The 18467-nt window shown below is 53.0% G+C and overlaps 1 protein-coding gene across 7 annotated transcripts in view; it reads right to left on the bottom strand.

Annotated features, from left to right (window-relative positions):
* Nucleotides 1-18467, bottom strand: part of ERICH1 (glutamate rich 1) — a 46136-nt gene that overhangs the window by 21267 nt on the left and 6402 nt on the right. For 5 of the 7 annotated variants that reach the window (XR_011998001.1, XR_011997999.1, XR_011998000.1 and 2 more), the window contains exon 2: nucleotides 12418-12561. Coding sequence is in view for 2 of the 7 variants with exons in the window: in XM_026002060.2 (XP_025857845.2) it covers nucleotides 12418-12561 (144 nt within the window). In the remaining 5 variants the exon portion in view is untranslated. Of the gene's footprint in view, nucleotides 1-12402; nucleotides 12562-18467 lie in introns of all 7 variants that reach the window. The other 2 variants (XR_003235445.2, XM_026002062.2) reach the window with 1 other exon arrangement.

Below are 18467 nucleotides of genomic sequence, written 5' to 3'. Positions count from 1 at the left end.
AAAGTCTAAGCGGATTAAAGACCTCGGTGTGACACCTGAGGCCATAAAACTAGAAAGAGCACAAGCATGTGCTCATGCTTGTGACACTGGTCTCAGCAATCAATGTCTTTCTGGATCTATCTTCTCAGGAAAACAAAGAAAACAGAATCAGATTTCCATTGAAACTATGGCAGATGGACAAGGGAACCGCCCGGACAATGATGAGACAGTCTAAGGAAGGGGAGATAACCCCGATGACCTACCCATCTTCTTAATCATATTTCCACTGAAAATACGGCAAAACAATCTTGTGACAAATGCAAGTGGATATCCCCATTCATCTTTTGCAGAAAAACTGACATTTTAAAAACAACAGAACGAGGTTTGAAAGAAATCACTAATACGTATGACAGAATGTGGCTTTCAGACATTTCAATGCAAAAACCCGAAACACTCTCAAAATCTTCCACCATCAATGTATTTCACTTTCTTGAAGCTACAATGAAGAACTCAGCTCCTAGGCTACTTTACTTCACAGTCCATGATTCCCATCAATCTGGTGGGATCAGGGGCAGCTTCCAAGCAGACCACCCTGGCCACACATCAACTTCCATCCTTTCCACACAATATTTCTGGAAGCTTCTAGATGGTTCAAGTGAGCCAGTTCCGGTGGAGGTCACAGTACGTGCTGGGCTGTCCACCGCGCCACGCAGGGCACCAGACACCGTGACAGCAGGCAGCTCATCTCCCGCCAGGCAGGGAGCGGGTCCATGCGGGGCCCGCGGCCACACAGCCACACAGCAGGCTGGGAGGGAAGGCGGGGAGTGCAGGACACGGGAGCAGCTGGCGGGAGGAGAGGTCCAGGCCCCAGCCCACGGGAGCTCACCGGGACTGTGTCCAGGGCCCAAGGGGCAGTGCAGACGCTCGCAGCCAGAGGAGCCAACGTGGCTGGGAGCGGAGCGCGGGTGCCCGGGCATCCTTCCGCGCCTTGCCTGTCCCCTCGGCCTGTCCCCCACGGAGAGGTCCTCCACGGAGCGCACCGCTCGTCATCCCTGCTCCCGATGATGCTCACAGCAGCCGCGCAAGCCGACTTTAACAAAACCACCGTAAGCACATGGGCCCTTCCGACGTTCAGGCAGACGCTGTCACTGATGGGGGAGGGGGAGAGGCTGCTCATGGCGCCACCATTCACAGCTCCTTCCTTCCGCGACACACGCCGCGTGTTCACTGAACCCACTTCCATGGCCTGCTGACCAACGTTGGACTTTCAGCTCTGACCTTGTCACGGTCCTGGCCTCTGCTCCGGAGGCAGCTCTGCCTTCCTGCCTTTTGGAGAACGAATGAAACTCGGCAGACGCCCAGACACCTGGAGCCCTGCCGCCTGCCCTGCCAGTCCCGGAGGTGACCCCCGTGTCCCTGCTCTGGGGAAGCCCGGTGCTGAGTCAGGGCTCCTCCTCTGCCCTTTGTCTTTCCAGATGCAACATTCAGCACCTTCTTTTTCTACAAATTGTCCACTCACCCAAGCACCTCAAAAGCTCAGTTAATTTTTTAAAAAATGTAAAGTCTTTTTTCTTAAAAAAGATTTTACATTTTTAGAGCAGTTTTAGGTTCAGAGCAAACTGAGGAAAAGGTACAGAGATTTTCCTCACCCCCTGCCCCAGCCTCCCGAGATGGGTGCTTCCGTCAGAGGGTACGTGTGTTACGCTGAAAGGTCCCCCACCGACACATCCTCATCACCAGAGCCCACGGCCTTCATTGGGTCACGGTGTCACGCGCTCTGTGGTCTGCACACGTGTGTGATGACCTGCACCCACCAGGACAGGGCCACTAAGAGCCGTCCCACTGCCCTAAGTACCCTCTGTGCTCACCTGCTCGTCCCCCGTCCTCAGCCCTTGGCAGCCCTTCACCTCATTACTGTGCCCATGTCTGCCTTTTCCAGAAGGTCATGATTCCAGAGTGGGAATCGTGCAGTGCGTAGACTTCTCGGAGAGGCTTCTCTCACTTACTGGTCTGCACTTGTGCCTCTTCCACATTTTCTTGGGGCTTCCTGACTCCTGTCTTTTTTACACTGAACACCACCCCTGGATGGTGACCTCTGGATGGACCAGAGGTCACGGCACGGATCCATCGCCCACCCCAGGGCATCTTGGTGGCTTCCAGGGTTGGCAGTCGGGAATAAAGCTGCTGGACGCACCTGCTGTGGGTTTCATGCAGACAACAGCTGCGTCATTCTTGGGGGTTGGAGGGTGAAGGGGGTCAGGCCACTCCATGCACAATCTCTGCCATCTTGGCCCCCTGGCCCCCACTCTTGCACCTCACACAAGAGTTCTCTCCTCGCTGTGGAAGTCTCGGGGCCACCACGATTCCGTACAACTCAGCACGCTTTCCCGTTAAGAGGGAAGGAGAACACATCAGCCAGGTGAATGGAACTTCCTCTGAGAAGGGGTCCGACCCAGGATGTGCTGGTGGTTGGTCCGTGTACGGAGAGGACACGGGGACAAGCTGCAGGCTTCCACGTTTACTGAGATGGGGGAGAGGGCACCTGGCAGGCAGCTGTGTAGACAGGGCTGTGTGAGCCGCAGAGGCTGAGCCCGGAGTCTGGGAAGTGGCCCAGATGGAGAAGTCAGCCTGGGAGCCTGACCTGCCCACACACAGAAGCTGTGGGACTGGGGGAAATCATCTGGGCTGCGGACAAGAGCAAAGTCAGAGTGACTGCGGGGCCCTCCAGTACCCAGAGGTGGTGCAGTCCCTTTGATGTGCAGAGTGGAGTCGTGACATGGGAGGGAGGAGGAGCTTAATCCGGGTCCTGAAGGGCTGTGCTGTGCCATTCGTCCCAGGGTGTATGGGCACCCGGTCTGCTGAATCCTCAACGACCGCGTGGCATGTGTACTTCGAAAATGCTGTTGAGAGCGGCACCTCCTGCTCATGTGATCGCAGGCCCTCACCTGGGTCCCGTGCCTGGGGCTCGAGCTCCCAACCTGACAGACTGCGTCCTGTAGTCCTAAATGTCGGCTCAGAAGCTCCGGGCAATAGACACAGTTACCAGGAAGGAGGCCACTCTCAGGAAAAACACAAAGTATCTCCTGCCTGCCTGGGGTAAGTGGCAAAACGTTGTGAAGACGCAGGGCTGGTTGGACAGGGGACACCACGCACCCATTCCCGTCCTGCCAGCGAATCTTCTCGAACCTCGACATTTCAAGAGGTTGGATCTACGTTGTGGAGGAAAACATGCCCCCACATGCATTCACCAGGCACCGACAGTACACACACGCAGCCGCACCGCATGGGCTGGCACATGCCCCACATTGTGAGCTCACCCACACACCCACAGGGTGCACACCCATGCAACCCACTCCGAGGGCACGCACACGCTCCACACACCCACTGCCAAGTGCACCCATGCATCCCACACACCCCCACACTGCAGCGCACCCACGTGCCCCGCACCCCCACGCACTGCAAGCACACCCGTGTGCCCCACACCCCCACACTGCAAGCACACCCACGCACCCCACACTGAGAGCGCACCCACATGCCCTGCACACCCACACACCCGGCACACCTACACACTGCATGTGTGCCCATGAACCCTGCACACCCACGTGCCCTGTATACCCAGTGTGTGCACCCATGCACCCCACACCCACACCCCCACACTGCAAGCACACCCATGCACTTCACGGACCCTGCAGACTCACAGCAAGTGCACCCATGCGTCCCACACACCCCCACACAGCAGCGCACCCATGCGCCCGCCCACCCACACACCCCACACTGAGCACGCATCCATGCGTCTGGTGCACCCCCACACTGCGTGCACACCCATGCACCCTGCACACCCACACCCTCCGACACCACAAGCACACCCACACGCCCTGCACACTCATGCACCCCACACTGAAAGCACACCCATGCGTCCGGCGCACCCCCACTTGTGTGCGCACACACCACATCCTACGACCCCCACCATCAGTCTCGTTACCCAGCGTCCAAGCTGCAATGTCACGGCAGCTACTTCATGTGCAATGAAAAGTCTCGCTGCCTCGTCACTGGACGGTGCTTAGCTCTGGATAACACCTGCCAGGGAGGTGGGTCTGGGGGCTACTCTTTGTTCTGATGGTGAGCAGTTAGCCCGTCTGCCACATCCTGTCCCAAAAGCCGTGCTTCCAGCTCCGGGCCCCGGCTTGGCCGCATCACCTTGGACATGCATCAGCAGGGCAGTCAGCTTTCAGAGGCACTTCCTTCTTCACGACGGTATTAACACAAATATCTGAGTGCTGAACGTGGTGGGTTTTTTTAAGACAAACAGTGAACTCCTGCCACTCCCCTGAGCATGATGTACATGCACCTTCCACCCGTGGGCCCATCCTCGCCATCACGGGCCTGGTGAAATGTCCTGTCAGAGGCTTCCGCAAAGCAGCACTTTCTCAATGATATTTTTTGTGCACCCCTTGACAATCTGATCGAAATAAACATGGAGGAGCAAGGGGCCGAGAAAAGCTGAGAAAACTCTGAAGAAGAACAGCTGAATGCATTTTCCCCCCTGGGTATGAATGCGCATCATAAGCCAGAGTAATTAAGTCAGCTTGGGCCAAGGGAGCTGCAGGAGCCAGAAACCCACTGGGGACGCTCTCTCCTGCGACAAGGCCGAGGTGAACCTGCCGGAGGTGAGGTGAGACCACCTCCCCGGCACCTGACACTGCACGTGGTACCTACCCCGGAGAGCTCTCTCTTAGGAGGCAGAGGGTACCTACTACTAAGGTAGGAAACACTTCTTTATTTGCCAACATACAGAATAACACCCAGTGCTCATCCCGTCAAGCGCCCACCTCAGTGCCTGTCACCCAGGCACCCCCACCCCCCGCCCTCCTCCCCTTCCACCACCCCTAGTTCGTTTCCCAGAGTTAGGAAAAGACTTCTTGAGCCACAAACACCATGAAACACAAGCTTAAAGATAGTAACTTCTACACAGCAGAACACATTGTTGTCTTTAAAACTGCAGACAATCCATGGAGAGAAGGTACTTGGAACATATAGAGTTGGTCAAGAGTTTAGATCTGGAATACAAAAATAACTGAAATCTGAGGATACATAACCAAAAACCCGAGAAAAATACCCCCCAATATGGCCTACAGAGGAGTGTATGCTGTGCAGCGTCCGTCACTAGTAATCCATGGTGCATATTAAATTGAGATGCAGGTGCCCTGCATGTGATTAGCTGGCCCTTGAACAACATGGGTTTGAACGGCTGCGGTCCATGGATACACAGATTTTGATAAGTACAGTATATATCGTAAATATATTTTCTCTTCCTCATGATTTTTTCTTAAAAAAATTCTTTTTATTTGAGAGAGCAAGCGAGTGAGCGAGAGAGGACACAAGTGGGGGGAAGGCAGAGGGAGAAAGAGACTCCCTCACGGAGCAGGGAGCCCCACCCAGGGCTCGACCCCAGGACAAAGGCGCCTTTCACCGACTGAGCCCTCCAGGCGCCCCCTGCTTATAATTCTCTCCTCTCTAGCTGACTTGGCAGCGGGAGTGCCGTGTACAGCGCAGACAGCGTGCGAACTGTTTGTGTGGTTGCTGAGGCTTCGTCAACAGCGACCAGCAGCGGGTACGTTCTGGGGAGTCACAGGTTACAGGTGGATTTCTGACTGCCCAGAGGTCAGCACCCCAAGTCCCGGCTCAGTCAGGGGTCATGGTGCTACCGACTCCGTGGGACCTGGAGAAACAGGAACTGGCATGTGGGCACCGGAGTGCATGTACAGCTACCTCTCTGGGACGTGCCCTGTGCAAAGGAGAGGCCACTGCTGACCCCACACACGTCCACTCATAGAAAGAACCAGGAGGAAAAGCCAGAAGAACATACGACGTACTTCCAGCCAAGACGGAATCACAGGCAGCGTGCACCATCCATCCTGGGGGTGCCGCAGACAGGCCAACCCAGTGAAACGGGGCAGGGCAAGCTTGAGGGCCAGGGGGCGGCACCTGACAGGTGGTGTTCTCCCGAGGTGAGGAGGGGACAGAGGTCCAGGGAGGCAGGCTGTGAGGCCAGGGATCTGAGGGCACCCCTGAGGGTTCTGCTGAGCCTGGTGTGGGTACCCCAGTGAGGGGCTCCCAGGAGGGAGAGGGCTTCATATCTCCACACCAGGCAAGGCGCTCCGTGGAGGATGCCTGGCGGTCAGTGACCTCAGGGAAGGGCCAGGCCACTTCCGGGCAGCATCCCTGCATCCAGAGAGAGCTGGGAGGGTGAGCAGGAGCATGGGGGAGGCGGCCCCTCCCGTGAGCACCGCTGGGTGAGGGACAGCAGCTTCCAGGGCCAGGTGGACTTCTCCTGGCCACTCGTACCTGCTGGCTGGGATGTAAGAACACGCAAGCGGCCCCATGGAGGTCAAACAAGCCCACAGGAGAGGAGACGGCCTGGCACCAACAGGTCCTCTGGGCTGGGGTGCAAAGTCAGATGGTCTCATATGTGAACTTGAAGCCCTCCAAGGAGTAGTTCCTGAACATTCTCCATGTGATGAAAATCACAATTGCAGAGATCCAGGGAGCTGCACAAACCTGAAGCCCTGACAGGCAAAGTCAGACTGCTGGGGACCACCAGCAGGGGGTGCGTTCTGGAACAGCCCCCCACAGCGCACGATGGCAGCTAACGTGGACAGCAGTGAGATCAGTAACAGTCTCACAGACCTCCAAGCACAACACCTGTATAGGGCAGAGCATACACTCCACAGAACCAAGTGGGAAGGGAATGGACGGGGGGTTTCTGACTTCTAGGGAGGCGGCAGAGAAACAGCCTGGAGGCGTTTGAGGGCTTCGCTTCCACTGGTGTCATCTTGCTCCTCCATCCCTCCTGAGATACAACGGAAATACTGTGCAACTTCAATGTATACAGTGTATGGATCTGACACACATGTCGCCAAACCATCGCCACGGGGCTTCCTGACGGCTCCCTCCCCGCAGGTAATGACCACTCGGCCGCAGTGAGGACGTTTTGGATCTGGTCTCAGGAATGGTCTGAACAGCAGAGCCCGCAGCTCGCCTCCCTGAGAACCGGCGGTCGTGTCTGTGACCGGCGTGCCCCACATCACCCCGGGCACCCTCCGTCCGTCCCCTGTGAATGCCGTGTCTTCAGCATCCACCCAGAAGTGGGATCACGCCGTGCGGGGACTTCTCTGCCTGACCCACCTCGCTCGGCATAATGCCCTGGGGTCCGCGTGCTGTATTCCTCAGGCAACAGCAGTGGCAGAAGGTTAAGAGTTGAAAGACCTGAGTGCAGTGAGATTTTATTAGAAAATACTCACATCTGAATGGGAAACTGCACTTTTTACCAAAAAGAGCTTTGCAACTCTTTGCCCATTTTCATGGGCAACTCCAGGCCTTCACAGATGTTTCTGCACAGACCGCTCTTGACAGACCCCTGCAAGTCCAGATGAATGGCACAAACCTACCTGACCGCCATCCACCCACCTGCCCAGGGTGTGCACTTGCTCCCGCACACGTACTCCCTAAAATGATGCATTTAAACTGCCTGCCTCATATACACACATTTTAGAGGTGCCGTATCAAGGACCTGCCTGTGCTGTGCGTGTGACATCCCTCTTTATGTGGAGCACACAATGAGGGGCACCTGCATCTGCTGAACTAGCACTGGCTCATTATCCTTTTCTCCTCTGGGGGTCCAACTCCCCTACAAGTCTGTCCTGAAATAATAATTACACCATATCACACTTCTCAAACTGTATTCTTTAAAAAATTTCAATGATGCTAAATGTAAATATTTTTCTAAGCTATTACAACTGATGGAAGGCAATGGATCAAAGTAACAGTTACTGCTTTTGATGATTTCCCAACACAGAGGCAAGTCCTTTTGGCAACGATTTTTCCTGCTGAGAGGGAAGGAGTGTGGAAGGACGCATGTCCCTGTTAAAACCAGACAGGGCTTTGTTGGAATGCTATCACTATTTTGCATTTTTACAGAGGTAGCTGGTCAGAAAGTTTGAACACAAAAATAGGTAGATGACAGTGGCTTTTTAAAAATAGCAGTATTACCGGATTCACTAAATTTTTTCTAAATCATGTGCCAAAAATCACAGAGAAATCCATTATCAAACAAATTTACTTTTAATGATCTTTTGGCTGACAACTCAATTATTTCCCTCAGTTTTGCTAAAAGCAAAGGAATGTCAAATATCTGACTTGTTACCCGTCCTTAGAATAATTCACTCTCTTTCCAGGAGACCAGTATTCCCAGTCACCCTTGGTGGGTACACCGAAGTGGTGTCTACCCCCACTGGGCCCTCCTTTACAAACAGGAGAAGAGCGGCTGAGTCAAGACGTCCCACAGGGCACCTGGGCAGTTCCTCAGAGCAGCGATCACGGAGCTCAGACCCTGAGCACAGGGGCAGATTCCACTCACGCAGCCCACGACCTGCTCATCTGCCTCAGAGGCCAGAAACGCAGGACTCCATAGAGGCCTCCGTGGCCCCTGCCCTCCCTGAACCTCACCTGGAGGAGGGTGGACAGAGCAGTGCCATCCTGGAAGCTAGGAGCAGACCCGAGGGTGTCCAGGAGGCTGAGCCTGAAATCACAGCAGGGCCCATCACACAGAGTGTGGCTCCAGAGCTGGAGCCCCTGGCAAGCGGCTGCTGGCTGAGCATGCAGGCAGGAGGGCTAGCCCTGGGTGTGTGGGGAGACCGAGTCAGAGAGGGGCCACCTGCCAATGAGTGGAGTCCTCTGACTCCCCCAAAGGCTGAGACAGCAGAACAGAATGAGAAGTAAGCACAGAATGTGACAATAAAGTTGAGAAACTGCCCAGAAAGCAGACCAAGATGATGAAGACAGAGAAATAAGAGGAGAGGAAATGAGGTGATCTCTCAGGAGCCCCAAAGCCCAGCAATAGGGATTCCAGGGCAGCATGAGCAGGGACACGGTGCTGTACCGTGTTTCCAGCCTATCTGCCATGGGCCACCCAGTGCAGTGGACAGAAACAGATCCTTACTGTAAAACGTCTGTGCTCTGTCTCTGTTAGAGTGGTCCGGGGGGGGGTGGGTGGTGGTGGGGTGGTGGTGGTGGTGACAATGGGCTATCTCCAAAGGGAAGGAGGATCAGAGTGGCATCGACACCAGAGCTCTTTCATGTAAAAAAAAAAAAAAAAAGGCACTGAACACCCTAGATTAAGAGGGAGTGTCATCTTGTCAAATAGCATGTGTGCAAAGCCCCCTGCGGACATCCTGTGCAGAGGGAAAGCTTGGGTCCTCCCCCCAAGACCACAAGGACACCAGCATTTCCACCCTTGCTACTTCCCCTCAATGGTACACTGACCTTCCAGGAAGTAAAAAAGGAAAAAAGAAAGAAAGAAAAAGGCATTCAGATTGAATGGGAAGAAGTAAACCATCTGCAGCCACAGGCGACATGATCTTGTGTAACGGCACATGCGTGCGCACACAGAACTGTCACAGCAGCGTATTCGGCAACACTGTAGGATACAAGACTAGGACAGAGAAATCTGAATTCCTATATTTAGGAAATAATTGCTGAATCCAGGGTCAGAGGACTCATGTGCCTGTCCACACACCAGTGATGAGCATTCCAAAAAGAAACCAAAGAAATTCCACTTAACGACAGTATTAAAAAGAATAAAATACTTCAAAATAAACCTTTTTTTAAGTGTAAAATTTATAGTAAAATCTACAAAATATTGTTGAAAGAAACTAAAGATGGAATTGCAAGGTACCCTGACAACTAAAATGGTCTTGAAAAAGAACAACGTTGTAAGACTCTTGCCTCCTCACTTCCACGCTTACTATCAAGGTGTAATTAATACCGTGTGATCCTGGCACAGGACAAACAGACCAACAGACTAGAACTGAAAGCCCGGAAATAAACCCAGAAGTGTACAGTCAACTGATTTCTAACAGGGGTGACAGGGTGATTCAGCGGGAAATGAAATCTCCTCCGTGAACACTGCAGGGCCGAGGCTGGAGCTGAACCCCTGCCTCACACCACACACTGTTTAGCCTCTTGGCGTCGATGACTTAAATGTCAGAGGTAAAACTGTAAAATTCCCAGAAAACCTGGATGTAAAATCTGGGACCTTAGATTTGACGATGGTTTGTTTGTTTGTTTGTTTTTTTTTTAAGATTTTAATTATTTATTCATGAGAGACACCGAGAGAGAGGCAGAGAGACAGGCAGAGGGAGAAGCAGGCTCCATGCAGGGAGCCCAAAACGGGACTCGATCCCGGGACACCAGGGTCACGCCCTGGGCCAAAGGCAGGCGCCCAACTGCTGAGCCACCCAGGCTTTCCTTGACGATGGTTTCTTAATGATGACACCCAAACCACAGGCAACAGAAGAAAAACTAGATATACTGGACGCGATCAATCTTGAAAGCTTTTGTGCTTCCAGACGCATCAATGAAGTAGAGAGACAACCCATGATGGAAGAAAGTATCTGCAGGTCACATATGTATGTGATCGGGTCTAACCTCCAGAGATGCTCGCTCACATTTCTCTGCACACACACAGGAGAAGATGCTCCACATGCTCAGTCGTCAGGAAAATGAAAACCAGGGCTACAATGAGGTACAGCCGCACACCCTCCAGGACCGCCGCCAACAAGAAAACAGAGTAGCACATGCGGGAAGGTGTGGGGGGCTGGAGCCCCCGAGCCACTGCAGGAGTGTCATGAGGGGTGGCCCCTCAGAACTACCATGGGGCCCAGGAGGCGCACTCCCCAAAGTGAGAGCACATGTCCACACACTTGCACGTGCATTCTCTCGGGTTACAGCTGAAAAGGAGAAACCCGCCAAAAGTCCATCCATTGAGCAATGAATACACAAACAAGCTCCATGCATCCAATGGAGTGGTATTGGGCGGTAGGGAGGAAGGGGGTCCAGATACGACGTGCAGGGCCCAGGTGAGGGCAGCCACTCACAAAGGCCACGTAGCGTAGGTGTCCACATGTGGGCTGTGCAGAAGACGCAAACCCCCAGGACAGCAGGTAGGGACGGGGATGGGAGTGGCTGCTCATGGGCACTGGGTTGTTTCTGGAATGATAACTATATTCTGGAATTAGTGGTGCTGTTTGCACAGTGTTGTGAATATACTAAAAATCACTGCTTTGAAAGGGCTAAAACAGTAAACTTGAGGGTAAGCGAATTTTATCGAAAAAAAAAAAAATTAGGGGCGTCTGGGTAGCTTAGTTGGTGAAGCGTCCGACTCCTGATTTCAGCTCAGGTCATGATCTCAGGGTCGTGGGATTGAGCCCCGTGTGGGGTTACGTGCTCGCTCGGGAGTCTGCTTGGGATTCTCTTTCCCCCTCTGCCCCGCAAGCTCGCTGTTCTCTCTCAGAAAACAAGTTGCTGTACATTATATGGATTTTTCACACAAAAGCACAGAAGTTAGGTTCGTTCACCAGCATCTGTGAAATAACCAAACGGACAGAGAAAGCCATCCTCTGTTCCCTGCCTCATGGGACACAGCCCCTGGTCCCACTGGTCCTCGCCACTCCACCACGCCATGCCTACCCTTGTAACTCCTCACAGGTACTAAGAATTCCCTGCTCCAAGCCAGGGCCATGCAGGGACTCAGAACCAGCGTCTACACGGCCTGGCATTCAGGGACGTGCCTGCTGTGACAACCTGGGCCGCAGGCATTCGAGGGCCAGTGTGGGTCTGAGAACTGTGCATATGGGACAAAGCCCCCAAAGAAAGCAAGCGGTGGCTGCCCGGTGCGCCCCGGCTCTGGCGAGGGGTGGTCGCTGTGTCCTGACCCTGCATCGGGAGGACGGCAGGGGAAAGGCCAGCGCCCAGGAATAGTGGCGTGGGAACAAAGTCCAGAGCAGACTCACGCCAGAAGAGCCAGAAACAAGCCCAAGGACGGGACTCAGGCATTGCCCATACGTGTCCTACGCTCGCTGGTGCCCCAACCCTGCAGAGTGGCCCCTTGCCAGCGGGAGACCCCATGCTGCCGGGGAGCCAGCTAATGAGGCTTCCACGGCCACCACCCTCCTGTCTGAGGAGCTTGGGCAGACCTCTGCCAAACACCAGTGTGTCAGGGACCAAAGTAGGACAGTTGTCAGGAGCCTGTGCTGTGTGGACAGAGCCAAGGCAGGGCCAGCGGCTGGGCCAGGGTGGCCACGGCATGGGAAGCCGAGGCCGGCAGGGTCAACGGTGGTCTCCGGGGCCAGAGAGCGGCGTGCTGGTGAACCCAAGCACCCAGCAGAGTCCTGAGCTGGTCTGGGACAGAGGCTGCACTGCTGCCTTCTCTGCCCCCTGAGCACCCTGGCCTGGAGAACAGGTCAGGGACCCCTACCCTGCCAGTTGTGAGAGCCAGGGAGCTTGGCACCCACCGCGGCCAGGCCAGAGCCGCCTGCTCCGGGGCAATGTGACGGTTGCCAGAAATCTGTCGCTGACCCCCCACACCTGCAAGCCCGTCACCTGGCACCGTGGGGACACTGCTGCCTGTGACCTCCGCAGCGGCCGCTCGCTCGGCTGGTTGCTCCGAAGGTGCAGTCACGGGTCCACTCTTCTCTTGGCCACAGGGACTAGGGAAAAGCCTCTTCAGCACTTTTTCCACAAACACTACAATCAAGTGACAAAGAAAGAGGAATTCTTCTTAGTAGTTCATTTAAATCACAAATGGATTTTATATAAAATAAAGACGTAGCCTGATATTTACCATCAGAGAGAAAAGGGGATGTATGTGACAACAACCTAGCATTGTCCCCCCAAGAGCCCCCAGGACCATCCCTCGGAGGACCCCCAGCACCACCTTTCACAGGTCCCTGTACTTTCTATCAGGGGCCCCCCAGCTTGGTCCATGAGAGGACCCCCTCCCCACAGGAGCAGCAGCCTGGGATGCCCACAGGTGTGGACGCAGGGGACAGGAGCCAGGCTGGGTTGAGCGGGCGGCAGGCCTGGGTTGTGGTGAATATGAACCCGGTGTGTACTCAAGGGGGCTGCTGCATCCACCATGACTGCACACGCTCACGGCTGTAGCTAGGAAGCGACCCGCGTCTTCACGCTCATGCACGTTTTTCACTGGGTTTAGGTTAGGGGGCATTCTGCTCTAACTGGAAGGAAAGCCGTCATAATGGATAAATATTTGTCCTGAAGTGTGGATAAGGAACAGGCATAAACCTGAAAGCAGCGTCCTGGAAAAGGTGAGGGGAAAGGTTAATAAAATGAGTTTGTTTTAACCTTGGTAAATTTAGACACAACAAAACAGGAGAGAGCTGCCCTGGGGTCAGGACGCTGGGCGCCAGCGCGCGGGGACGCTGCCAGGCAGTGGCCACAGGAGGGCCTCCCACTGACCTGCTCCAGTTGGAAAAACACAGCTCGGGGTTAAAGATCCGCAAGGGCCCCCTCCTCCGTGGAGACCCGAGAGAATCGTGGGAACCCAGCGGCCCGGGCCGGCTCCCGGGCAGGGCGCTCCCCTGCGCCAAGCAAGCTAGCCCTGCTAATGACGCTGGCGTCGAGGACCGCACGTCCTAGCAGTGAGAGATTCCCCAGGCGCTTTGACTTTGCTGAACGTTCTACAAAATCTGCGGGAGCGCGGGACCCGATGCAAAGTGCGCTTCCGAGACGATCTGCCCAGGCGCAGTGTTCCCAAAGCCTTCTGCACGGCGGGGTCACAGGCACGTGCCTTGGCGCGTCACCCAAACAGGACTGTGGGGACAAACAGCCTGTTCTGCACGATGCTCACAAGAAACGCCCCGTGGTCGTCAGCAGGTACAGAGGGAAGGCGCAGGCTTTCGGCTGCGGATGGCAGCGGGCTCCCCCCTAGGGAGGCCCCTGCGCGAAGGGGGGCTGACCCGGCACCTCCCACCGCCACACGGACGGAAATGCCCCGGCCACAGTGGCACCGACACAGACGTGACTGTGCCCACCGCGCCTGGCCGTCCACGCGCTCCCGCCCCACCTGCGAGCACTTTCTGCGGCACCTCTCTTCCTTACACGCTTCCCAACACAGACACACGCGTCCTGGTGCCCGACACACGCTGCACCTGGTATCTTAAGCATGCAGCACGGAGCTCCCCTCTCCGACCCTGCACCTGTGCCCCGCGGCCCGTGGCCACTTCCCGACACCACGAGCTGCTCCAGGAGCCGGGGTCACTGGCAGGGCCTGGGGTGCAGGGAGCTCACCGGTACAACGGTCCTGCCACAGACGCGTTTGGTCGCACGTGCACGGTACTGCATCCGTCCAGGACGCCACGGCTGCACACCTGGCACGCACAGCAACCAGTTACTGCAAACAACCTCCCAACAACGTAAGAATGCAGGAAAGCAGGCTGTATGTGCAGGATTTGAAAACAAAAGCAGATACAAACCTAAAAGTTCTATAAGTTTACATCCTATGCTGTTCTGTGAGGGGAAGAGTGGGGGAGGGCAGGTTCAAAGAGATCAAGAGGATCTGTTCAGGTTACTTTTTAATAAACGGCAAAGGTGATTCTCCTAATCCTAAAATTTAAAAACTGTCCAAAATTTAAAAAGTCCAAAAACTGAGAAAGAGAAACTTCCAGCATCCTAAGCTGAGCTGGGTTAAGAATCTTATAACTCCAGGGGCCACCGTGATTTTTGTCCTACAGCAACAGATGTTAAAACCTCGCAAGCAAAAACCCACCCTTTCCTGTGGAACCACAGGCTTCTCCAGGACAACCCTGGTGTCCAGCTACTTGGTGGCAGCATGCTTGTGCTCTGGCAGCGGGAAGGTTGGAGAGATTTGTTCCCACCCCGACTCCTGGTCATGACATCACCACGGGGAACAAGTGCCTGATGTACAATTCCTGACACTTGTTCAGGCTGCCTTGGACACCAGACACTGGCAAATACTGGTTTTACCTTCTATTATCTGTGATCCACAGCTGGCTCACAAACTGCACCATCTCCAGGCATGAGAAGAGGTGATCTAAGACGTGTCACAATGTGCATCTCAGTATCAAGGGGGAGTTTTTTCTCTTCAAGGAGAATTTAACTTTTATTTATTTATTTACTCTTATTTATTTATTTATTTATTTATTTATTTATTTATTTATTTATTTATAACAAGGAGAATTTTAACTAGTAAATCTTAACCCAATCCGAACATCCAGGTATCTCAGAATGAAACCATTTGCTAAGCATGATGACGGAATGCTTTCAATTGCCACAACTTAAGACATAACGTCTTTTCAAAAATATTATGTTAAAAAAAAAACAAATGCTTTAAAGAGCAGTGTGTAACAAAGTAACTTTCTGGCAACTACTATTGCTGGAAGACGTGGTGACAGTGACACACTTCGCTCTACCCCAGGCTTGGAGACTCAGTGGTGGAGGTTAACGTCAGGAGTCAGATGCTGTGGGGGACCGGAAGGAACAGCTGCGCCCCAAGACCAGCAGACATCCCGAGCATCTGTTCCTGCCCACCGCACGACGGCACACGGCAGTGCCTGGTGTCCAGGGACACCGTGGCGCATGGAGCAGTCATCTGGAGTTTCCTATTACTAAAAGAGCTCAGGGTTTATTTAAACAGAAATAGTCGGCTAGCTTAGGCCTGAAAACACGTCTCAGAGCCACTTGAACTCTCACTGCTACTTGGAGCCTCCAGCTATGAATAAAACACGTACCCTCTGAACTGCTGGATGATTTCCCACAGATAGGGACTTAATTCTGTAAACAAAGCATGTCTACCAACTGGCCAGATCTCTATAGTGATTCATGCTAAAAAAAAAAGCAGAACATAGAAGAAGGTACCAGTATTTTTTTCAGGATACTGGTACATAGTAAATCATCATTTTTATTTATTTTTTAATTTTTAAAGAAGATTTTATTTATTTATTCATGAGAGACATGGTGGGGGGGTGGGCAGAGACACAGGCGAAGGGAGAAGCAGGCTCCATGCAGGGAGCCCGACGTGGGACTTGATCCAGGGTCTCCAGGATCAGGCCCTGGGATGAAGGCGGTGCTTAACCGCTGAGCCACCCGGGCTGCCCATAAAGCATTATTTTTTAAAAGCATCTGTCACTTCTGGTTTGTTGAAGTTGTGTGTTTACTCACTACAAACATTAACTCTTTTTCAGCGTAATTACTGGTTTTAAAATCTAACATCTGAGTATACAAAAGGGAAGAGTGTGTTCCTTTTTTAACAAAGGTGTAAATGGCTGCATTTCAAGGAAACCGCTCTCCTGTGTGCTGTGCCTCAAGAGCAGAGCCTGAGGACACCTGTGGCAGGTGAGCTGGCTCCCGCTAGGGAATGGGTTGCACGTCAGCTGTGCTTCCTGGCCGGCAGGCTCCCAAAGGGAGCAAACAAGCAGTGTGTTCCATTCGAACAGACTCGTATGAGAAAAGAAATGGAAATAGGAACTTTTTCTTGTGTAATACCCCATCCTGAGAAAAGCAAAAGAAGATTACAAATATGTGGTACAGAAAACGCACCCCATAATATCAAGGAGTGAGCTCACTCTGGTCACAAAGTAGCACATACTCTCTCAATATTTGCGTACACGGCACACTTCACTTCAAATGGGGGTAAAGCTACGTTCTACTAGACACACGTTGTACATCGGGAGAGCCTGGGATGGTTGAGAGCAGAAATGATGTTTCCTCATTTGTGATTCTCCAGACAAGTATATCAAAACCCCCGTTAGCATCCCTACAGGCCAGTGTGTCTGGAAAAGCCCGACTCGGAGAGGACAAACAAAATATGTGTAGAGCTCATCTGAGGACACGAGGAAAGAAGCCAGCTCCAATGCCAGAGTTTCAAGGCTGGATGTTATGGGGAAGGGATGGACCACATACTCCTGGGAATCACACAAAAGTAGAAGGGACCCCAAACAGTGACGCTAACCTTTAAACGTTTTGAGAGGAAAACATAGAACGAATAGGTTTACGGCGCACCTTTATAGAATTTCCAGTGGACACACTGACAAGTGGGAAGTGATGACATAGAATCGAGAGTCACCAGGCTTTTTGAAACCATATTTAAATGAAAAACTGCTGTCGGAAACCAGACTAGAAAAGGACACGGATAGAAGCTTAGTGGCTTAGCGATCGTGCCCCCTCCTCACCAAAGCCTGGTGCAAGGGGCACACCCTCCAGGGCACACCAGCCACAGACACGCACGCACACTCACGGTGTTAGCAACAACAAATCCTGGGTCGCGTCACCCCCGCTTCCATCCTGGCTCGGTGTACCAGGGTGCAACAGACACTCGAAGCTGAAATTTGTCAGGGTTACTGTATTTCTTGGAACTAGATAGTTTGAGTTTTATCTTTTCAAGAAAGACTATATTTAAATGCCTGTTGAGTACCTGCCAGCCTATCCACAGCTTTCTCAACAATATTCAATGTTTTATTTTTTCCATTTTATCCCAATAATGAGGCTAGGTATTTAACCATTGTCTATAATCTGGGAATAAATTCATAATAGTACTATGTCACTTCACAAGAAAGGAAAGTTCAGGATAATATGCTAATTTAATGAATGAGTTTCTTAATGAGCTTCATAATAGAATCATAAATGAAAGAATAATTAGCTAAGATTTAAGCAAGAGTTGGCAAGCTTTCTGAAGTACTAATTAAAAGGGAAACAGTGCTCAAAATAAAACCACAAATGGCACTCAAAGGGGAGATAATCAGAACATACACCATGACCAGTCTGATGTGCTCATCCCATCTAAGGATTAGATTTACTGAATATTCTTTTTTCTCCCAAAACTTCACTTAAAAAAAAAAATTCCCAACTTTGTCCTAAATTTTTCCTTGTAGAGTGTCTAACATGACTTACTGCACCAGCCGTCAGCAGGTCTGTCCCAGCGGGGACATGGCAGGGATGCAGGGCCGGGTGGCTCCCGGCCTCACCGAGCATGCTAAGGGAGCAGCACGGCCCCACGAGGCTCACGTGCCCCTCGGACACTGGCTTTCATGTCCTGGGCACACACAGGATGCTTTCCTGCCTACGCCAAAAGTTTCATTTTTCCCAATTTCATGAATGTTGGCTTTTTCATCTACTAGATCTTAAATTCCACCCAAAGCACACATGGCGAGGCTGGCAGCCGGTCACTAGCACCAGCAGTTAGGTTAACCACCTGCTTTGGGAGGGCTGCAGGGGTGGGGAGAGCAACACAGATTGGGAGGTGCCAACGACTCAGGGTCCTTAAACCCACCTCCACTTAGGGATGGGGCCTGCTGCTGTGTCTTCAGGGTGGGCACCTGGTGTCCAGGTGATAGAACTCACTCTGTCCACGTGCCCCACCCGGACTTACATCTGATCCACAAGACAGCAGTCTGCAACCACCCACATGTCACTGGACTTACAAGGTCAGTCCCCATGTTTCAGGAAACTTCTGTTCCCCAGGGCTGCTGCCTTACTCCCGGCTGTCCCTACCTACCGGTGAAACCCCAACCACAGGCTGGCTGGCCCTCCTGCTGCTGGCCCTGCCCCTTCCCATAATTACCCTGTCCACTCTCAGATCTGTCCCTTACGGGAGCAAACACCAGCCCCGCTATGCT

This window comes from Vulpes vulpes, chromosome 16 (genome assembly GCF_048418805.1).
Source record: "Vulpes vulpes isolate BD-2025 chromosome 16, VulVul3, whole genome shotgun sequence".
In the NCBI taxonomy this organism is placed as follows: Eukaryota; Metazoa; Chordata; class Mammalia; order Carnivora; family Canidae; genus Vulpes; species Vulpes vulpes.
This window is presented reverse-complemented; position numbering and strand designations above follow the sequence as displayed.